Source organism: Hippoglossus hippoglossus, chromosome 4 (genome assembly GCF_009819705.1).
Source record: "Hippoglossus hippoglossus isolate fHipHip1 chromosome 4, fHipHip1.pri, whole genome shotgun sequence".
NCBI classification, from domain to species: domain Eukaryota; kingdom Metazoa; phylum Chordata; class Actinopteri; order Pleuronectiformes; family Pleuronectidae; genus Hippoglossus; species Hippoglossus hippoglossus.
The window spans coordinates 11,104,324-11,127,148 of record NC_047154.1 but is presented as its reverse complement, the minus strand read 5'-3'; the positions used below and the strand labels follow the sequence as shown (position 1 = coordinate 11,127,148).

The window sequence follows — 22,825 nt, the reverse complement described above, 5'->3', positions numbered from 1 at the left end:
GTTTTGGAGGTTTTCAGGAGATCCGTGGAAGTTATGGTTTCCCCACCTTCTGTGTCTTCCCACTACAAAGTGCTTCAAAGTCACTCCTCGTGCCCAAACTACCTGGAAAGTGCCTCTGAATGTGAGGTGTGGAACAAACAGCGAGCTGGTGTACAGACACACATCGGGGGGAAAACGTGCAGTTCGTGTAGAGGAGGAAGGAAAACGGAGTAAAAATCAGTGAACGGGTTAATTTTGACTCATTCCAGGCTCAGAGAAGTAGAAAAATGAGAAACAAAATTCCTCCGCCGCGGCGACACCGAGAAAGAAAAACCTGTGGTGTCTATTTTACATCGCGTCCGGACAGAAAACTCAACAACCATACAGGGCGTTAAAAAGGTTTTTAATAAAGCGAAAGCAGAAACTTCCATTTTGACATCGGCTCTTGAAAAAAAACTAAAAACTCTTTTAACCATCTTTTTCAGCTCCGAAGATAGATCCCCGCGGACCTCAGCGGAAGGATACGCGCGTCTGCGTCTGCGCGCTCAGTGGCTTCAGAGGCTGAGGAGCGGTCGGAGGTGGAGGAGTTTTTTCTGCTCCGTGGCACCAGCGAGACGTCTCATCGGTGCGTGTTGTTTACGGGTAAAAAAAAAAAGAAAAGTCGCTCCGTGTCGTCGCAGTCACTCGTGTCGAGCCTCCCCTGACATGTTGTAGTCGTCCTCCGCGAGGAGTTTGGTCCCTCTTCATTGAGCGTCACTTTTTTTCTCTCTCACACCGTCCCGGGAGGCAGCTCAACTTCGGGCTGGCGACCATATGTGGATTTTACAGCAAATATGCAGCACATCCCCGGTTTGTCCTCCGGCAGGTCCCTAGTCCTCGTCCTGTGCTTCACCCACCTCTCTCTGGGTAAGTTGTGTTTTCTTTTTAAAATTATGATGTGTGCGTGTTTTTTTTTTTTAACCCTCCTCAATATTTCATAACTTGTCACGGTCGCGTTTTGTTGCCTTCGCCTCTGACGGAGCAGACGTCGCATCTCTCTCCGCGCGCTGTGTGGGTGAGGTGCTTTAAAGCTAAAAAGACAAGTTAGCTAGTTTTAAATTAGCACGAATAGTCCCCGCGGCTAACTTTTTAAATAGAAGACAAACTGTGGTGATTAGCTGCTGCGTTTAGAAACATGCGAACACGGTTACCTTGAAATTGCTATAACAACACATTTAGCAACAGTACTCCTCATTATTTTAACGCCAATGTTATCACTGCTGTTTCCTCATTAACACCAAAAATACCCCAAAAGTTGATCATGGATTTCGCACTTTCTGAAAGTGAAGCTAACTTTGTGTCAAAGTCAGGAGGTCTGAGGTCTGATGAGCAGCAGCAGCACTGAAGGCCTGCTGGTTGTGGCTGCTCAGTCTGAGGCTCTGAGCCGCACATCTGCCCAGATGTTGAACAGCAAGAGCATGAGAAATAATTCAAAATGGACACTTGTAACTTGTTCACACTGCCTGGCTGGATACGAGGAGCTGACAGGGATGGAGAGGTGAATGAAATGTGGGCAAATGGGGCAAATGTCCACCATGATGGTTCCATGGAGTTTCAGGGACTGACTAACTTTTTCCTGCTCTCTCTACGAAACACTCCCCATCTCAGATTTGTGGGTCCATTTTCAAAACAAGTAGGCTACACTCACTTTAAATCCACTAAACGGGACACAATAAGGAAGGAGTGTGTTTAAGAAATGGGCAATTTTCAAAATGACCTAAATATAATTGGAAATTATCTCAATCACTAAAATGAGGAACTTGCACTGAACTTATATCCTAGAATTGCTCGTAGTGTCCATGTGTGTTTAAAAGTAGGGATAATTGCTTTATGTCCTGGTGCATCTGTCTTTAATAAAGCACAAATTGGTGTCCTCTAATTAGAGCTAAATTGCAGGACCTAAATTACATGGTTAGGCCATGGGTCAGCTCACAGTGGGCGAGGATTTATTCTTGAGTGAAAGGTTGTTTTGTATACAGATGGCAAATAGATATTATTTAGATAGATATTATAGATAATATTTGAATGCCCATTTGTTTATGTTTTCTAATGTAGATTATACTTATGATATAACCAAATATGCTAATTTTTTTGAAAAGCACTTTAAATAAATTGGTAAATTTAACAGTACATTAGACAATGGTTTGTTTCTCTGTCACAAATTATTTGCATTTTAGTGTGAAAATGTGGTAAAGCAGGTCTAAAAAGACAAAAGGGGTATAAACAGTGCAATGTAAGATAAGATGAACCTTAAATGTGTGATTTCCTGGAGATTAGTGATGTTTAATCTGCATTGGTTGTAAACAGAGGGACGGTGGGATTACCTTGATTCTCAACTCATCTTGGTTGCTGTATTTAATTGGCATTGTTAGTCAAACTGTTGATGACTTTTGGCCAAGATATTTTATTTCAAGGGTCAGACCTTGATTCATTTGTGAATCTAGTTATACTAAAAATCCAATGTGTGCCTTACTTTGACTTTTTTTTAACAAATTATATGATTATGCTTTATTTTTCGAGTCTTTAGCCACCCAGGTCGCTGCTTTATTAATTTTTTTTAACCTAAATTAGATTCGGTTCTGCTGGCAGTTCCGAGAGATAATGAGAAATAAGAAATAACCTGTAGCCCTTTTATCCTTTAGGGTTTTTCAACACTTTTTTTTATCCTTGTACCTTCAGAGATGATACTTGCAGTCCTCCTATTCTCTCGTGTTATTTTTCATGGACTATAGGTGACTTATGAAAAGAGAAGTTACACAAAAGACAAAAAGACAAAGTAAAAGTGCTGCAGGCAGTGCAAGGAGAAGCACAGGAATGTTGTTGGTGTTTGACATTCCTCTCTCTCTCTCTCTCTCTCTCTCTCTCTCTCTCTCTCTCTCTCTCTCTCTCTCTCTCCTTGTGCACCATGCTTTTCTTTCTTCCTTTTTGTTCCCCGTTCCATCCTCACCTATCCTTCTTCCTTATGTTAATGATGAACGTCTACATGAATGGGACAGCACCGTGAGTGACTGTGACGCATGCAAGGCACAAGTTGGTTTCCCATATGGCAGGACAGTATAGTAGAAGGTGCTTTGTACTCTGATGACAAGAAGGAAGTTTGAGGTTTACCCATGCTGCTATACAATACCTATAGACATCACTGTGGGCATTACTCATTTGCAGTATTTGAACATGTTTCATCAACAAAAACTGTGTGGAAATCTCTGTTTCTCGTTGTATTGTCCAAGTTTGATCAGATACTATAAATAGTTTGCAGTCTTTTGCTAAACAGCTGCACTTCCTGTAGCATCTTCACATTAAAAGCCTGCCAGATGTTTGCTGTTTGAACGTGTTTAATGTAAGGCAGCAGGTTTGAATTGGCAGTACCTTAACTTGGCAATTAGCTGGAGTTTGGCAAATGATCATGGGTCAGAAAATGGCTGCAATCTGCTGAACATAAAGAACTCATAAATAATGTTCAACTGTAAGTTTAGTGCACTACAGCTCAGTTTGGGTATTGGTGAAAGGTTTGACCTCAACCTAAGCAGGACCACAATATTGTTTACATGCAAAATCCCAGCTAAAACATGTTTTTCCAAATTTTAATAATCTGTAGATGATACAGTCTGTATTTTATTTTTGCTCAGTGTCACTAAGCTCATACATTTGTATGGTAAACACTTTTTTATATCTGGTATGTAAACACAAATTCAATAGCATTAAAAAAAATAGCCCAGGACTGTTTAACACAGTTTAATCATAATTTTATTAAGCTCATCTTTGTTTATGCAGACACACTGTTAACATTGTTCGACAATCCATTGTTGTAGCTCACTCTAATCTGATTCTCGAGGAAGCGTAGGTGCCATCTTTGTGGCACACGACTGAGTGTTAGCCTCATGGTGTGGGCTTGTGGATGGTTGCATTATATTTGCCCAGTGCGGACAGCTGACATGCGTGTGTGTATCTATTTGCGTGTGTGTCTACGTATTGCATTGTGGATACAAATTGACAAAGGCCAGCAATTGTGTTGCCCATGGTTTACTTGCATCTGACCCAAGATGGAGCCTGGTGTGAAATGGGATTTATCTGCGCCACCCTGCGCTTTGAAGACAAAGATATTTATTGAGCCGCCCACAGTACTGCGTTATTTATTGACCACCAGCTCTACCCACTGCCTTGTGGCTGTGTTATTAATGTGGCTTAAGAGATCCTCTCTGTGACTCCCTCCAAAGTTTCTCTCTAGTGTCCTTCTTATCTCTTCTCGTCTGCACCCTGCAGTCAACGCAAGATAAATCTGCCATTGCTCCAGTGTGTTCGTCATGATTCCGATTATATTAAGTTCAGCCGACTCCACCCTTTTGATTAGTAGTGTAGTTCAAAAAGCCGGGCCGCCACATGTGTTTCAGTCCCATGCTTGTTGGCCGTGGTGGCAGAGAGTTGTAAATAATGTGTGTATGAGTCAGTGGGTGAGTGGGTTGGACTGTGGGACTTCACCTCAGATGTGTGTTGTTATTTTCATGCACACCGTGCATGTATGCACTGATGCCAAGTTGTCTGAGAATAGATTCAAACCTATAGACAAGGTAGAAGGCATTGTTGTGGGACTATTACCATTTTTGCTTGATTGTGCTATTAACGCCACTCTTACCTGCTTGATCAGTTTGCTCTGAGTGTCAAATCTTCACAGTTACAGAAATACCAGTGGAAATGTGAATGAAGCTAGGTGCAGGCCAGGCATGAATCACATGCACTGTTAGGAGGCAGCGATTGTGGCGGCGGAGGTCGAGGGGATTACAGAGCGTTGTGTCTGCACTGTTGAACAGGTTAGCAAATTAACAGGGAATTACTGCCGCCCGCATTCCTTGGCCCATGCAGCCCCGTAATCCTGGAGACAGGCAGGCAGGGCGCATTGGAGCAATGAACCAAGCCGGGCACAACAGGTAGGAGGAGGAGGAGGAGGGAAACTGCAGAAATGATTTGTAATCATAAGCTGCAGCAATAATTTAGTCCTGTGTTTAACAACCAGTTGTAACTTGTAGCTTATAATCAGTCTCAGTTGAGTGGATATGAATGTGTTAAACCCAACCCCTTTTTATGTAGGTGGGAAACAGAACTACCTTGTTAAAACATAGAGTTGATTATAAAGATTGTCCAGGGCATAGAAACTGATGGGCTGTGGTCAGGCAGTAGTCCTTCTGCTCCTACTCTCCGCCAACCAGCGATGAACCTGTTTTCCTTAAACTTATTCTCTGATTAACGCTTATGGGACGGCATTGTCACCTCCCAGCAAGGACACTTTCATGTTCCCTCCCACAGTCCAAAGACATGCAGGTTAGGTTAATTGGGGACTCTGGTGAATGGTTATTTGTCTCTTTGTGTCAGCCCAGTGATTGACTGGCGACCTGTCCAGGGTGAACCCCACCAAAATCATCTGGGACTGGCTTAAGCCCCTGTGTCCCTCAAGGATAATTGGTACAGCTAATAGACAGATGGAGTTTGTATATTTTCCTTGTCATGAGGAAAAAAATTGTTGTTATGTTTGGCTAAACCAGGATAGCACAAGTAATTTGTAATCGGTTTTCATTGTTAGATGCTAACTAATAAAATTGCACCAAAATCTATCTGTGCATGACGTCTGAAACAAACTGAAATATACTAAAACATACACTGAACAAAATTGTTGACTCAACTGGATGAAAGGGTGTTTGACTTTGTACCACATGTTTCTGAATTAATTCTATAAGAACATATTGCCATAATGAGATAACATGTTAATATTGTCCACAGTAATTTCCAGCCCTGTCAGGCTGTATCTCAGGAGCCAGTTTAGAGCTGTTGGAGTAGTAACGTGAATTGCTGATTTATCTGCAGATATCCTAATGCATCATTGGATGTGTTTTTTTGAATTTTGTATGAATGTTCCAGTAACTGTGGCACATCTTAAATATTACAGACTACATTTGAAACTATTTCAAAAAGTCACAAAACTCCGGACTTCTTTATCATAACAAAAAGTTTTGAAAGCGAAATAACTTTGGATATGAATGAGTGCGGGAAAGTCCCTTCATTTGCCATGTCTGGTCTGCACTCCATGTTTTTGTCTGTCTCTCTTTCTTTCTCCCTTACACGCACGTACACGCACGCGCACGCGCACACACACACACACACACACACACACACACACACACACACACACACACACACACACACACACACTCTTTCACTCTCACTGACACAGAGAGACACAGACTCAGCTGACATCTTTGACCTGCTACAGTTTAAAAGTCGATTTTTAAAAATGACGGCACAATATCAACACTGATCAACACATCACTTTTCTTAAATTAATAAAATCCTTCTTCATAGTTGCATGCATTCATTCATAACTTGCTCGCTCTCTTTCTCTCGCACTGACACACATAGCGACACATGCACTAACACACACAAACCGTGTCATCAGACACGTGTAAACTATGACTGGGTAAAAGCAACAGAATTTGTAAACTTAGGCAATGTATGGAGAGTCGAAGTAGATGGCGGGGCACGCGTGGTTTGGCTCGATTTGTTTGTCAGTGCGCAATGTGAATGAAGGAGACACAGAGGAGCAGTAAATTACTGATAGGGCCATTAAAAATAATTTTAAAAAAACATATTTTTTACGATCCAAACGTGTATGAAAAAACCCAATTACGACGCAAATACGATTCTGTCCCGAACTTTTCTCCATATAAATGGTTGATCGCTATATCCGGTTTCCACCGTAATGTTTTCCGTGAAAACAATTACTAGAATTTTGTCGGGAGGCGGAGGCAGCACGAAATTGGACAGAGGCGGCCACCTTGCAATTCTCTATGCAGAAAAAACCTATGCAGAAAACACACACACACACACACACACACACACACACACACACACACACACACACACACACACACACACACACACACACACACACACAGACACAGACACAGACACAGACATGCACATACACCACACACTGAGCCTGCAAGCCAGCAGTTCGTCCTGCTGTACCAAAACAGCTCAGCCCTGCCCGATACACTCAGCTTTAAATGAGACCCAAACTACTACTTCCAACTTTTCCAAGTAATTACTACAGTGGGGAAATAAAATCTCAGTTGGAAGGTCTAAGTTCTAGGGCTGTCGCAATCAAGATTTAGCCCTCCATCTTTACCTCATTTTCATCAATCAAAACTTGTGGCTGCTTTTTAACTCTTGTGCTATTCTCTGGGTCACTTGTGCATTTCTATTTGATAGGATTCATTGTTTTAAGGCAGTCAAGCATTTCTGGCAGCAGGTGCAAAGCTTTAGAAGTGAATCAGTTTTATACAGATACTGTTGGATTAACAAATCTGTGATACGTCCTGATAACGATCCAAGAGATCAGCTGGATGCTCCCTAGTAATCACATGCCCGGGTTGTTTCTGTTGGCACTGACCTGTTTCATGCCGTAAGTCACTGCCCTCAAACTGAAGCTGACCTGGGAGACTAAAGCCTTAAAAGCCTGAGCTTAGGTTGTCTGCTCGGTTCCTCTGCTGTTTGTGTGGGCCAGCTTCCCTCAGGGTAATGGTGTTTAGTTTGAGCCTTGTCTCCCTCCTTCCATGCTGAGCTAAGGGTATTTTATTGCTAGTTACCATGACGACTCTTTGGGCCAGCTGGATATAAAAGCTTGTACAGCAATTCCAGGAAATGGGGTTACTTCCTCACTCAGCGCGAACAACTTCCTGCCCTGCGCTGTATGGGATGTGTGCCAGGGCTCAGGGACACCCCTTCGTGTGCAGTCTTTGTCTTTACTTTCAGAATTACTTCCCCATCTCAATCCACAGCTTTTAGCTCAAAGCCTTTCCCCTCCTTTTTTTTCTTCATACGACATGGCTGCATCCCTCTAGGGACCTGCTTTGGTGTCTGTGACAAAGCAGCGGCGAGTGCTGAGGGAGGACCCAGTGTAATGCCAGCTGAACACTAACAACCAGACGGCCCCTTTCATTTTTTTCCTGTCTAGACCTTCAAGGGCTGTGATTTCTGTCTTCTCTTTGGTTTATTTACACTTAAGCATCAGTGTTCTCAGTTCCTCATAGGTTTTCACAGGAAAATAACAAAACCAACCAAACTTATTTTTACATGGAGTCTAGAGTCAAAATGCAAGGTTCTCTTGCAGCTCAGTAAATGCCTCTAGAAATATAAAGTGAAAATTTTAATGGAGCGAAATAAAATGAGCCTCTGATTATGCACAAGAGTTCATTTTAAGTAATAATAAAAACAAGACAAAGCTTTTATAATCTTGCTAGCAGCTCTTAGAGACTGTATGGAGCACTGGCTATTGTCCAGGTTGAAAGGTCGGTTTTCATAATTCATTCTTTTAAATAAACAGTAAATTGACAGAAAATTTGTGAAGACCATCATCATTTACCCCCGATCCCCTACATTGAACGGAGCATACAACAACCAGCGGAGAAAGCAGAATCGCAGAGAAATGCGAGTCTGGTTTTAACAGCCAGGCGGCTGCGTGCATGAGAATTGTCGCTGCGCGGTGCTTCGGGGCACTTCCGCGTCCGGTGTGAACCCGGCGTTAGGCTTGCATGATATCAAATTGATTGGTTGAAAAAAACTGTTAATTTGATGGTATCACCTCTTGTCTTTAGGAAATTGTCATTGGATATTTTCATTGATTTCTGTCCTTTTACTCAGCGGGGAGGGAGGACGTGCGGCAGGGTGATACAGCACGGCGGGCTGGTATTGTTTGGTACCTCCGGTACTGTAAAAAAAAATACGTGACGTTTTTAGAATTGACTTGGCACCGAAGTATTGGTTCTTGTGACATCCCTACTTGAGACCTTTAATAACAGTCGCAATTTTCATGGACATCAAAGAGCTGTCCAGTTGTTTCACTGTGAGAAGGATGGTATGATTATTAAATTGATTGTCATAAATGTTTACACAAAATTCATTCTAATCTAATGATTGTCATTCAGTCATTGATACTGCCATCACATGACCCCTGCAGCATGCATGTCTAAACATACCCCATATGGATTTTTCCCAGTGGTGTACAGGTTAATAAGAAGTGTGAGTTTCATCACAATGAAGTTCCAGACCTACAGTTAACGATATATTAAATAAGTATTATTATCATGTTCAATAAAAATTGTAGTTTATAGGCCAGTGAGTGTTCTGTTGTTTGAATTTTTTCCATCTAGTGTGGGTGTGTTTTTGATATACCCGCCAAACGCACACACACAAACAAACTCCATAACTGTAACTCTAGTCTTCTATGAATTGGCTAGGGAGTTTACCCAGAGTTTACCTTTAACACATGCACAACACAGCGGGAGGTTTTTATTGCACAAACGTGTTCGCATCAGCAACAAATCCTCTGTATTATTCAGGCGAGAGGTGGAGCAGCTGGGTGCAGCAGACAGAGGCAAGTGACGTATTAACTCCGCTGCGGAGATCACGTTATTTTCTCGACAACTCACAGACCACAAACTCTCTTGACATCTTTGTCGGAGTTTTCTACGTGTTTCACCGCTTTTTCACTCGCTCGATGTGAACACAGCGGGGAATCCTGTGTTTCTGGATTTCTACGGACATTATACAAGACCAGGCGGAGAAAGTCTGCAGAGCGTCTCACTCAAACATTTGCGTTCACACATGCAGCTCCTCCAGAGAAAATGCAGAGGAGCTGCGGGGGTTCAGAGAACCTGTAGCTCAATGCATTGTTGATGCCAATCGTTTGTGCTAACCTGAGCATCAGAACTTAGCAAACCTGACCCTGCTGATGTCATCGTCCATCTTGATGCTTAACTTTAGACATCCTTATATGCCATTTCAGTAGACATTGCCCACCGGTCTGATGTGATAATTTTATCTATCACTATTGCGAACCTGTTTCTGTCAGTCTGTCAGAGAGATTCTTTGCCAGGTTGGATGTGTTGGCTGCCTTGGTCCACATAGGTTTCAGACATCTTTTAAATACGTTCTTTGTTGCATCTGTTAGCTTGCCCTGACTGTCTGCTTTGTGATCAAATTAATTCAATATTTCCCTTCTTTTTATTAGTAGCCATGCCTCATCCTGTTGTCACAATGAAAGGTTAAAACAGGTTAAAACAGTTGACACACCCACTGTGTCTGCAGGGAGTTGATGCAGAGTGCTCAAGACACACACAAGCACTGCCCCAGGTGTGGCACATCAACGCAACTCATTTAAAATATTACACTTATTTAAATGCCGTCATCCTGTAAGTGCAATAACTTGTAAGATGCTTTATTTTGTGCTGTACTTTTTCTGGTACTATACCATACAACACTATCCTCAGTTCAGATTATGCAAGTCAGTGTTGCAAACGACATGCAGCTTTTTCTCAATACTTAAAACACACAATACTAGAACATGTCTAGCAATGCTGAAGCCAAGGGCTGGGTGAGGTCACATCAGGTGAACATAAGCTCATTCTTTACTGATAAAGGGCAAAGCTATATATCATCCAAAACTTGTGCTTGTTTGATCTTGTGACAAGGCAAACAAGCTACTGTTGCTTTTTCTGTTTTACATTTTCAAGAGTTACAAGGCATATCATACCTTTCCTTTCTGCTTCCCACTACTACCATGAGTTCATATACACCCCAGCCACCTCTGCTTTATCCTTGGGGCTTTCTGGTAGAGTGGAGTGCATGACATTAATGCTGTTTCTACAGTAGAGTAAGGCCCAATCCCATTTCACGTATAGGGGTGATACGGTACATGTATCCGAACCGAAGATATTCCAGTACGGGCCTTCCGGTTCAGTATGCACGTGTACTGAACGAATACAGAGAGTTCACGTGCGGAACTTATTTGTGTGTGTCTAAAATTCAGAGGGCAACTTTAGCGAAGGACTGGATGTCGTTGGTTGACCGGTGCAGTTTAAGTACAGTTAATTTGTTTACATGCTGCACCTTAATGGAGATTTTATTTATTTATAAGTGTTTATTTTGTTATTTTCCTTTTGTAAAAATTACTTAGGTAATAAAGACACAGTCATAGTTAACCAGGGTTGAATAAAAATAAATAAAAAATCGGACAAATGTTTTCTTTCCCTTGTTATACTTTACCGAAAACATACCTAACTGTGATCTTAAAACCGAGGTACGTACCGAACCGTGATTTTTGTGTACCGTTACACCCCTACATACCAATGTAGCAATAATATATTAGATATTTTCTTACATTTTGTGTATCGATTGCAGATCCAATAACGTTTAGTTTATTGATACTACACACACTCATGCATGCACACATACATAGATACATATGCATATATATTTGGACTCAGGACTGTTGAACAGGAAGAACATAGAAATCATCTGGTCAGGTAACTTGTGTCTGTTTCCTCTCAGCTCACACCATCTGGCTGTAGTTTCACTGTTGACTTTGTCGATCCAGTCTTATCAAGACTCTCATTCCTGGAGGGTTTTCCTCTCCTCGTTTCATTGATAGTTAAGTGTGAGAACAGTTAGGTAGAGAGGATACAATGCTGTTGATATGAGTGTGACTCACAAAACTTTGTTCAGTCATTTTAATGCGTGTGAACCAGTCTTACTTAGTTTATCTGTGGTAGTAGCTCCCATGGGGCCAGGCTGGTGAAGGTCGATTACTGTGATTGGTCAATGTCTGCATGTGTGTGTGTTAAAGTATTTAAGTGGCGTAATAGGAGGCAGACAATCCCAGATCTGGTAAGATCATTGGGTCTGTAATGTCTCTGGCATTACAACAGCGTGTATGGGAAGCTCGTCAAACCAGTCAGGGGGCGTCAGCAGCCTTTTCCGGTCTCTGCTCAGTAGCTTCAGTTCCTTCTCTCCCCCTGTCTGATGAATTGGTCTTTTCAGCTCTCCTCATCTCCTCCCCCTCAGCCATTCTCTTTTCTCTTACAACTAGATGACAGGCATCCTATGGTGTTGCCCAGATTTAATGTACAGCAATTTGTTGTTCTTTTTATGATGTATTATGTAGAACAGTAAAAGCATAGCTAACTTAACAATAAAAACATTTCCACTAAACATATGCTGAATGTCTACATTGTTTTATTATATCTGCGTTACTTTCATGTACTGACTTGTTGCATTTGTGCATACTATATGTCCATTCAGTACAAATCCTAAAATAGCACAGCATTTTCTGTGGTCGCTTGAATGCAGCTGTAGTCTGATATCTACTCACATTTTATTACAGTGGATGTCTTTGCAAGTATGCACATAGAGACGTGTGTGTCTGTAACTGTGTGTGTGTGCATGCTTGTTGGGATTAGGAATTTCACAGTGGTTTATGTATGGTATCCCCATGTCTAATGAACTATGTCTGTCAGCCTGGCTCGAAGGCATTAGTGTGCTCTCACTCTGGAATAAGACCAGTTCAGAGAGTGGACCCTGAAAGTTAACTGAACTGTGTACAACTTATGAACCCCTCAAAATCATATCAAATAGAGTTAATAGTTGTAAACGTGTCTCCTAAAGGACTCTTGAACATAAGTGAATCTGTGATTAATCTAGGCGCAGGAAGTAACACCACAGCTGAGCACACTTCCTGTAATGCAATGACTGTTTTTTGAAGATATTGTTGTCATTTCTTTGAAATCAGCTGACCTCCCCTCAGTTCTGTTAAAAAGAGCACTGTTCTGATAGAGTGGTTATACATTACAAAACCACTCACTATAACATGTGGGGCTATTAATGAAAAAAGGGATTTTAATATAGCAGCATTTACGTAACCACTACTGATTGATTCATTTTTTTTTTTCAGTTTTGCTTAATTAATCATACACTAACTGTGGTTTCCTTCAAATGGCTACCATATCACATTGATAAATAAAGACTTGAATAAAGACCACACTTCTGTTTGGCATGTTGGGCCGGCATGGTGTGTGTGAAGAACACTTGAGCCATGTGTCTCTGGCGCCTTGAAGGCCGCACAATACCTCGTGTGTCTGGCTGTGAGTCTCTCACTGGTGGGGGGATAGTTGGGTTTTGTTGTCTTCAAGGCTCATCTCTATCTGCTCGCCCATCCAGCCGCCCTGTGACCACTAGCTGGCTGTGCATAGTTGGCAAAATAGGTGGTGAACCCTCTGCATTATCTCCGGAATGATGAAGGAAATGAGGAAACCTTTAGACTGGATGGTTTCCATCAGAGGGGTAGGGTTTGTGATATGAAGGTTTTTTTCTGACTTTATTTGAGAGTGTGGTCTTCAGTTGTGAGAGCATGAATTAAGGGTGGGGCAAATACATTTGTCAGCAGCACTACACCTGGATTTCTAATGGTTGGGAATGTGAACATGAATTTGATAGGTCCTGTAGGAAAAAAATCCATAGTGTGAACCCTGGATGAGTTTTCAGTAGTGCCAGCCTTTGCACGCTAAAGCTACCCAGCTTTTAATTAACTTTTGAGTAATTTAAATTGGTAATTTATTGATATAAAACCATAATTATTGGTTTAAGCTACATAAAGCCTGAGGATTTCACCATTGACCAAGCAATTCAAGAACACCATATTATGGAAACTGCATATCATCAGACCTTGTTCTCCACAGAGTAGATAAACAACTGAACTGGGAGCAGTCATTTTCACAATTTACAAATCTGTGCATTTTAATAAAGAAATTGAGTTTTCTGAAACTACTACAGCATTTCATTGTGTTAAGATATGTTACTGAATAGCTAAATCAGCTTAGGTAGCAATACTACTGACTAACTGGTGTCACGAAAATTTTGACTGAACATCAAGCTGATGAAGTTTATCTGTAGCTGCTTTTATACATGCACTTAACTCCTGGAATTATCCTGAGGGGCTGTATGTGAGAACTCAAATGTCTGAGTCACTTGCTGCGGACATAGAGATTCTTCTGCCAGCCCCCCCCCCCAAAAACTCCGGATCATGTTCGAGTGAGCCCATGTGAGATCACACCTAGAGATTCTCCGCAAGCAAGTGGGCATGTGTTTCTAATACGTGACAGACACAAAGCTGAAAACTAAATTTCTTGGGTCATACCTCCTGCATGCCATGCCACCCTTACTTTAATACTCCAGAGATGCTTTGTTGTTGTGAACACGTATGGCTGGAAAATCTCCTGCCGCGTTCTTCATTTGTGAAATGCAAACTCTGGACCCCATTTTGCTGAGTTCATGTCTGAAAACTGCTTCTGATTGTCCTCTCTCTAACTTGTCTCTTGCAGGTCTGCAATGTGTGGATAATAAAGCACCGTGTGTTAACAACGCTACATGTCTGACCTTTACCAATGGCACTGAATACTGCAGGTAAGATTGGCCGGTCAAGACTGACAAAGGCTTTTAATTTTAACTCATGCTGTCATCCAAACACTGCTATGAAAATGTGACCAGAGCAATAGAAACACTTCATAAGGGGATAGTTGGATGTGAAATCCCGCACAGAAATAGGGTTTTTAGATCAACCTCAGCCTGTCCACGGGACCATGAGGTTTTGCTCAGGCACGAAAGGGGGAATAAAAGACTGCTCTGTCAGACAGAGTACACCAGTACTGGGAACAATACCAATACACACATTTCCACCTCCAAGATCCTATTTAGGACATTTGGGGGGTTTTGTTACACACTCTCTTGTTGCTATAGAACTGATAGCTCTAGGCGTTGCCAACATAATTTTACTGTTGACTGATTTGTTGTTGCTCGGGGATCAAGAAAATGATGAGATATTTTTATTGCATGAGAAAATAACCTATTTATTGTAACCGATGAGAAAAAAAACTTGGCTTGCTGAGTCAAAATGACAAGTAGGATATTAATTGTTACCACACATGTGCAGCCTTTTGTTCCTTGGCACATGTCACATTATTGTGGAAACTTTAATTGACCTGCATGTAAGCCGCCAACTACCGGTGGTGCAATCAGCACATTAGGGAAAAGTGCTAAAGTGTAAAGGAGAGCCGTGGTCTCTGTGATCTATGCCTTCCACTTACTGACAGCGTAGCACAGTTTGTAATTTAGACCGAGCTGTCTTTATAATTGTGTTGCCACTCCCGAGCCAAATTCCCAACGAAAATACACACATAGCTGGTTCATGAACCTGATCGTATTTCATCGAATGTGATGTGAATTACACTGTGCGTCTGTTCCCAGAGCTTTTGGAATTCCAACACTGTGCTGCTTCTGTAAAAAAAGGGAAGGTGAAAGCGACACATCGTAATCAGTGTTTGACATTCCCTCTGACAAATTGAAGGTCAGATAGACTCTGTACTGCAGGTGTGAGGAGATATATTGGTGTGGAGCATCTGCATGTGTGTGTGAGAGTCTGTTTGTGTGTGTATGTGTGAGTCCTGTTGACTCAGATTTTTTTTTTTTGAGAATCAAGTATTTTAATAGACAGCGGGTGTTATTGTCAACCCTTGATCTTACAGACAACCATTTAAGTGAGGCTAGGATGGGTGTGACGATAAGGGGTCTTGCTGCATCTAGTTTTTTAGCATCTGCAATTTGGCTGCGTATGATGGGTGGATTCAATATGTCAGAAATCAACATAGGCTAGAATGACTAGGTCAAGCTTATTTAAAGAGGAAACAGTGAGATTATGTTGCCTGGACGAGTTCAAAGTAGATATGGGAATTTTTAGCAAAATCACAGGGATCTATTCGACTTTAAATCCAGCACACACACATTTTTACTGGGGCTAGTGGAAATGCATTTGTTCTGCTTTTTTGTTGTTTAATGACAGTTATACAGCTTTTAGGTGCATTAAAGTCTCCTTCTGCTGATCGTAGTATTACTTACTACAAGGCACCAGTATAAATAAGGGACAATGTTTTGATTAGAGACAGGCTTTTATAATTTTATGACTATTTCAAAATTTAAAAAATGATGACCCATCCCTGCCTTACCATATACCGAGATAAAAAATCTCATGTAACGTCAGAGCAGTGTCCTTAATATGACGTACATACAGAACAGTGCTTCAGGGTAAACATTCCATTTAATTTCTATTATATTGTTAATTATTATTATTATTTATTTTGTCGATTTTGTACAAGGGAACTAGAAAATATACATTTTTAAGGCATGTGGGAAGATTTTGTTGTTTTTCTCTTGTCTTGTATATTTTCTTGTAGCCTATCCGTCTCCAGTCGTGACCATAAAGTCAGTATTTTTTCTCTGAAATACATGATGACATTGAAGATAAAAGAAAAACAGTAGAAAGGCCTCTTGCCCTGGAAACACACACAGACAAGTCTCCTAGTTTAGAAGAGTCAGCTGACAGAGCGCAGGCTTAGTGTTAGACTGATTAACTACTCAGTCAGTGTCTTGTGCCATCAGGAACAACACAGACACACACATGCACCCACACACACGCTTGCCTCTGCCCTGTGTGTCTGGTCCTGTCTGCACTGTGCTGCTAGTCAAAAGGCTCATTGTGTTAAAATGTAATTATGTGTTTATTAGTCTCCTCTGTATAGTAGAGACAGCCATTTGTAAGTAAACAGTCACTTTGGCCTTTTGGCTCAGACCTGCGTCCCTATGTGTGAGACTGTGAGTAACTGTTATAAATCTGACAAATAATATGATAGGTCACCACATGGTTAACAGACGGACAGTTCATCTGTTTTCTTAGAGGCATTCCTAGTTAAGTTTAGCCAGCTTTGTTTCAATTGAGAGAGTAGGATGAAAAAACAAATGACCTATTATTAAATATTTTCAAATTATGTAATAACAGGAAAATTATAATAGAAGTTCAGGCAAGTACAGTATTGTTTTTTGTTTGGACATTGGTAAATTATCATAACCACAATGGAGACAAACTTCTTTCATTTAAGAGAGACAGAAAATGAGAAGGGAAGAGAAACTGAAAACTTCTTAACACTAGATCCAGTGTACCTGAGCCTCGTTGTTAATACAGTACATTAGCGTTCACTGATTAAATTCCATTTCTAGAAAAAAGAAAAAGTGTTTGAATTTTTTGCTTGCATAGAAAGCTCAGGCGTCTCGTTCAAGAAATGAAGAATGTTCTACAAGTTTAAGTACATGGGAGAAGTCGACCTGCGGCCTCGTAGGACAGGTTGCAGAGAAGTTGTCTAACCGGTGACACTGCAAGCCTTCAGCTTTGGGTGTGAGAAAAAGGTGTGTGTGTTGTGACTGTGTCACTGCCCGGTTATGTGGACAAATTTGCTTGTTGCGTATTTATAAATTATCCTTGCTGAAGGGATGCAAATACTTCTGATGAGATATTTATTGAATAAGAGCACAGAGAAATTGGTTATGCTGTGACATTGGGCTTGAGGACTTTTACATTTACACGAAGGGTTCTCAACAAACTTCTGTGTGGTTAGGAACATGCAGCTTTTCACTCTGGACTTTTTAATGCTTGCCATGTAGTCATTGCTTCCAGTGTTTTCTGAAGTAGGACCTAATGAAGACGTCCCATGTCTGTGTAATCAAGACAATTCTTATCTCTGTGCACAATCTCTCAGCACGCTCAGTCACACACACATTCATATAGAGCATGTGGGGGCAGGACTGATACAGACAAACAGGCATGTTTCTCTGTGGTATGCAGGCATTGTTTTCAAGTGGAGGCTTGAGGTCATAAATGTACACACACAATCAGCTATTATAGCTATTTCATTAGAATCAAAGAAGAATACAATTAAGTAGTGGGCTTGACTTAAGTAAGTTGTTGTTTGTTTGGGGTCAATTTCTGATTAGACGCATTAGTGAGAATACACATAATATATTGTCCAAGCGCTTCACTACTCCATGAGAGCAAAGGGATTGACTCTCCATCTTCTCAATGCACATTCCCTCTATTATCTTTTGTCTCTTGTAGTCACTGTCATGTCTTTATGTTTATTAAAAAATCTTTCTTTAGACTGAGGAGAGAGAGTCACTGTGTTGTGTGGACCTGCTGCCAGTTTGATTGACGTGTAGAATTTGCCTGCTGGCTACAGAGGATGAGAAAGGGCCAAAAGAAAAGAGGATGTCTCTTTTCAGGTAATTTGAGGAGGAATACCTCGGAGCACAACTCCTTAATGATGAGAGAGCAGCACCGAGGGGGGAAGGGAGGGAAACGAGAGAGGAGCGGAGAGAGGAGTGTAATTTCCCTCTTGCTACGCCCTCTTCATCAAACTGTCACTCATCCATCCGTGCCCTGATCCCTCCCACTGCTGCAAAGATTTAAATGCCTCTGGACAAAACTCACCTGGCCTTTTAATCCTTCTCCCACAACCCCAGAATCTTTTCTCAACACTTTCTTTTCTCTTTATTTTAGTTTTATACATTGTTTTTTACATCTTCAACTTTTACCTTTATTAAAGTCATGCTTGCGCCATCTTCTGATAAGATATTTCTGTTTGTAGAGGTTTGCTGAAGACCTTTTGTTCTTGCTGTTATTATCAGTTTCAGCCACTTTGTGTCACCTCATAGAAACTTGTGTTATGATTTCACAGCCACATCTGCTCTTAAAGTCTCATGCCTTTAAGATATAAAAGGGGATGCCTGCAGAAGATTGAATGAAGCGAGAGATGCTTTCACATCAGATGCATTACACACCCACACCATCAGGCACAAATAAACACACACACATTCACACATATCTGAACTGGATTTGGCATACAATCCAAACCAAAGTCAACAAACCCTTGAGAAGAAAAAAAGAACCCACGGCAGTGATTTCCCACTCTTTCACTCCGAAACACTTATCTCCTTCCCACAGCCTAGTCAACAGCACTGTAGATGTGGAGACTGGAACCACAATGATAAGAGTTTCTTTGTGTGTATGTTTGTATAAGTACTATATTTGTGTATGTCTGTGTGTGTGTGTCTTTGAATTGTCAGGGGCACCTTGAGCCTGTGGCAAGTTCCCGTACTGGCACAGAGAGGTCTGAAGTTCAGCTAACATATCTTTATTTGAATGGTGCTCTGTGTGTTGCTATGATGATGCAAGGGCTGCAACTATTTTGATCTTGGCTCATTTTATAGTTAAATTGAGTCATTGTTTAGTTATGAAACGTAATCAAATCAGTAGAGCTTGGCCTTCATGTTCTACTGTCAGTGGTCGCTGGGATTTAAATCTCTCTTGGAGGATCACCATGATAAAAGAAACATTAAAAACTGGAATGGCACTCCGTCTCTGCCCCACATTCCCCTTATGAAACCACATTTGAATTCACTAGATGTGGATTTTTATTTGGATCATTCTGCACCAAATAGCACACATTCACAAGTATCAGTCCCTTAAACACACCACATTTTCTTCATCAAGATCCATGAATTATTCACTGAGAAATCAATCATATATTGCAAACTTAAAGAAAGTAAAATTCCTCATCTCCCCCCTGATCCTGATTGGCGCCAGATTTTAATAGGTACTTTTTGGGGTTATGCCGCACCCCAAACAAACAGTTAGAGGCAGACAAAAACATAAACTCCTTGGTGAAGGTAACAAACAAAAACAAACACATAAAGGGTGAAATACACAAACAGTGCGCTTCTTGAAGGTCTGGAAAGTCAACCCTCACTCTTCAAAAGAGGAAGCCTTCCAAAACAGTGAGGAATGTAGCAACCAGACCATAAACCCACATGCAGTGAGGTGATAAGTAGCTCTCTGTCACACACTGATGATGACATTGTGGGGTCAAAAGTACCTCAGCTCTGTCACATTGTGACACTCAGTCTGAGTCTGTACATCTTCTGTGATGTGAAGTCTCTGACTCTGACCAGTTTACTATCGGTCTTCTTTGCTTTGTTAATAAGCCCAAGTAATCAGTAAAGTATATGCAACTATAATCAATTAAATGTAATTCAGTTTCAATTAATATTTCGTTTTTATTTGAATAATAAGCTGACAAATATCAACACCAGCACATAAATAACATGTTAAATTTCTCACTCTGTTGCCTGCCAGTGGGAAGTTCCAAGTGAATCTCATGGGTGGGCTAGAGTAATAAATTCAATACTTGGGAAACATCAGTAATTCTGTCATCAGGTGAACTTAATAGGAGGGTATACACTGTGCTTTTTTTTTTTAGTTATAGATTTCTAAATCAGTCCATGGTCTACTACACACAGAGCAGACCTGGATATAGAACCTTTTTCAGCTTACAGACGTATTGTTGGAGACTCCACTTAAACCACCCCACAAACAGGATAATGACAGAACATAGAGAGATCGGCAGAAGAAGTTTTTAGAGAGAAAATGAGTCCCGTGCTCACTCAGATGACTCTTTATGAACATGTTTCTAAACATAGCCTGAAATGTTACCACAAGGCCCGAGTTTAGACTCCACCCTGCTCTGCATTTCTTTATTCTGTCTGCACTGATGCTTCTCAGTCTGGCTGCCCCGCTTCCTTCCCTCTCAATACGTCTCACTCTCATTACTTTTCTGACTTTTACTTCCACCTCGTTGTGCTCTCTCTTCACTTCACCCACCTTCTTTTATGTGTGTGTGAACTTGAATCTCTTTCACACCTTACTCTGCTAACGTGCTGAGAAGTGAGCTACCATGGCAGAAATACACCTCCAACTCATAAAAATGACTTATGATTATTTAAGTGACATGTTCATAGTTTCCATCCCATCGAAAATAACCTGTAATTAAAGCTGTGCCTCTAAGTTAAGTTGCATTTTAATTTTCCAGTGTAGAACAAACCTCTTGACCTACCTGTCGCACCCACTGGTGTATGGGCCTAACTATTACACTATTGCTAGTCACTTAGTGCAAGACCTGTTTTACCCCCCTGGCAACGTAAGAGAAAGATCTTGTGGGACAAGCCTCAAAACGTCAATGTCAAGCCCTGATTCTGTAATGGATGCCTCTTTGAAATGTCTGAATTTAATCAAGGGTATCACAAAACTGCCATAAGCTCACTGAGGCTTGTCCTCAATATAGTGCCACTGGCTCGAGGTGATGGTGTTATTGACTGCTTTTGCACTTCTGTTTGCATTTAGTTTATATTCTTTTAGTGTGACCATGTAAGACCTTACATCTTGGGTACAGTGATTTTTTTTTTCTCTTCATATTGTGCAAAATACAACATTGGCAAGACTGCAAGGGGAGAGAAAGTCTCAGTTTCAGGTGCTTTCATGGCGTCATTGCGTTACTCACTGTGGAAAAAAAACAGAAACGAAAACTCTTTTACTGACAAAGGGGAAGGAGTCAATCACCCCTTTTCTTTTTACCCGTGTTTAAAAAAAAACCTTCACCTTAGTTCACCTTTTGCCTGCCTGTACAGAAATGGGGCTCCATTGTTAAACTTTTAGGTCCAAAAAAGTGCTTCCTCCTTTGTGTTATACCTCTGTATCTGAAGTTTGTTGAAGTTAATCTCAGTTTATCTTCCTTCTGGTACATATCCTTCTGGTCTGAAGAAAGTTTTTGACTTACAAGTTTTTGGTCTCAAGTCACGACTCACACAAATCATTGGTTTGAACAACAGTGATGCAGTTGCTATATTTTGATATATTTGTCAGTATTGAATAATTGTGATCATGATTTGTGATTTGGATTCAACTTTCTAAAGACTCTTGGTTCTGATGAAGTTGCATTATAGTCAAAATGGCAGCAGATCTTATTTCAGGAACTTCACCATCTTACAACCTGGACGGCTAATTTACATCACCCATTAAGCTAATGGCACAGGCATGCGTGGAAGCCACAGTAAATAGAGTAATGTATTCTGCATCTGAATTGTGACATCCGTGCATGCACACACAGGACTACAGTACAATGAATAGGCCACCTATGCACCAGCCAAGCCAGGGAATGAGCCTGAGATTGAAATGTGAGCTGGTTTATTCTCTCTCACACTGTTTTAACTGTGATGGCTGCAGGGGGAGAGCATGATGGAGTTATTAAGCGTTGTTCAGACTAGAAAAGTGGCAGCAGGGGGAGGAGAGGAAGGTGGAGAGGTAGGGGGAGAGAATGGACACAAAAGGAGAAGGATGGATCAGGGATGGGAGGAGAATGAGGAGCCTGAGACACAGGAATTAGGGTTGGAGGTGAGGGACATTACATGAGTGACTGGGAATCAATCCTCCCTCTTTGCTTATTGAAGCCCCCCCCCCCCCTACAGCCGGCCAGGATAGACAGAGGTCAGCACAAGGTAGAGGAGGAGGAGAGAGAATGAAGGAGAGAGGGGGTGCAGAGAGAGAGAGAGGGGGGGAGAGTGCGGTGCATGAGAAGGGGGCGCTAATGTGAGCCAGCTGTGGAAACCTGACACCTCGAGAGTGGGGTAGAAATGAGAGGTGGAGGAGTGAGAAACGGAGGGAAAGAAGGGCTGCAGGAAACTGCACGGAGTGTGAGAGAAGGATGGAGAAAAGAGGAGGAAAAAAAGGCCTCATGGAGCAAAACAAAGAATCCCATAGATGAGCTTGGCTGCAGAAAGCGGCTCTGCTGTGTTGTTCATGAAAGCAGAGCTGTGTGTGTGTGTGTGTGTGTGTGTGTGTGTGTGTGTGTGTGTGTGTGTGTGTGTGTGTGTGTGTGTGTGTGTGTGTGTGTGTGTGTGTGTGTGTGTGTGTGTGTGTGTGTGTGTGTGTGTGTGTGTGTGTGTGTGTGTGTGTGTGTGTGTGTGTGTGAGAGTGAGATTTCAAATTCTAGCCTTTATTCTGTAGTGCGTATGAACATTTAGCAGAAGAATCACGCTGCTTCCTGTGCTGTATTCAGGGACAAGCCAGTGTGTGAGTGTGCTGGGTTATCTTTTCCTCAGTGAGCCACCAATCCCTGACAATGATGTGAATCCTGCACAGCCTAGTCTGTTTGCCTCTGGCTCTAGTGATACAGCCAGTGGCTAAATAATAAACTCTCTATCTGGCAGTGAAACC

At 41.5% G+C, this 22,825-nt stretch overlaps 1 protein-coding gene across 3 annotated transcripts in view; it reads left to right on the top strand.

Annotated features, from left to right (window-relative positions):
- The first annotated feature begins 362 nt into the window (after positions 1-362).
- Positions 363-22,825, top strand: part of notch2 (notch receptor 2) — a 45,130-nt gene continuing 22,667 nt past the window's right edge. For 2 of the 3 annotated variants that reach the window (XM_034582698.1, XM_034582697.1), the window contains exons 1-2: positions 363-885; positions 14,220-14,301. In XM_034582698.1, coding sequence (XP_034438589.1) covers positions 813-885; positions 14,220-14,301 — 155 coding nt within the window. In that variant the 5' untranslated portion in view covers positions 363-812. The remainder of the gene's footprint in view (positions 886-14,219; positions 14,302-22,825) is intronic. The other variant, XM_034582695.1, reaches the window with a different exon arrangement.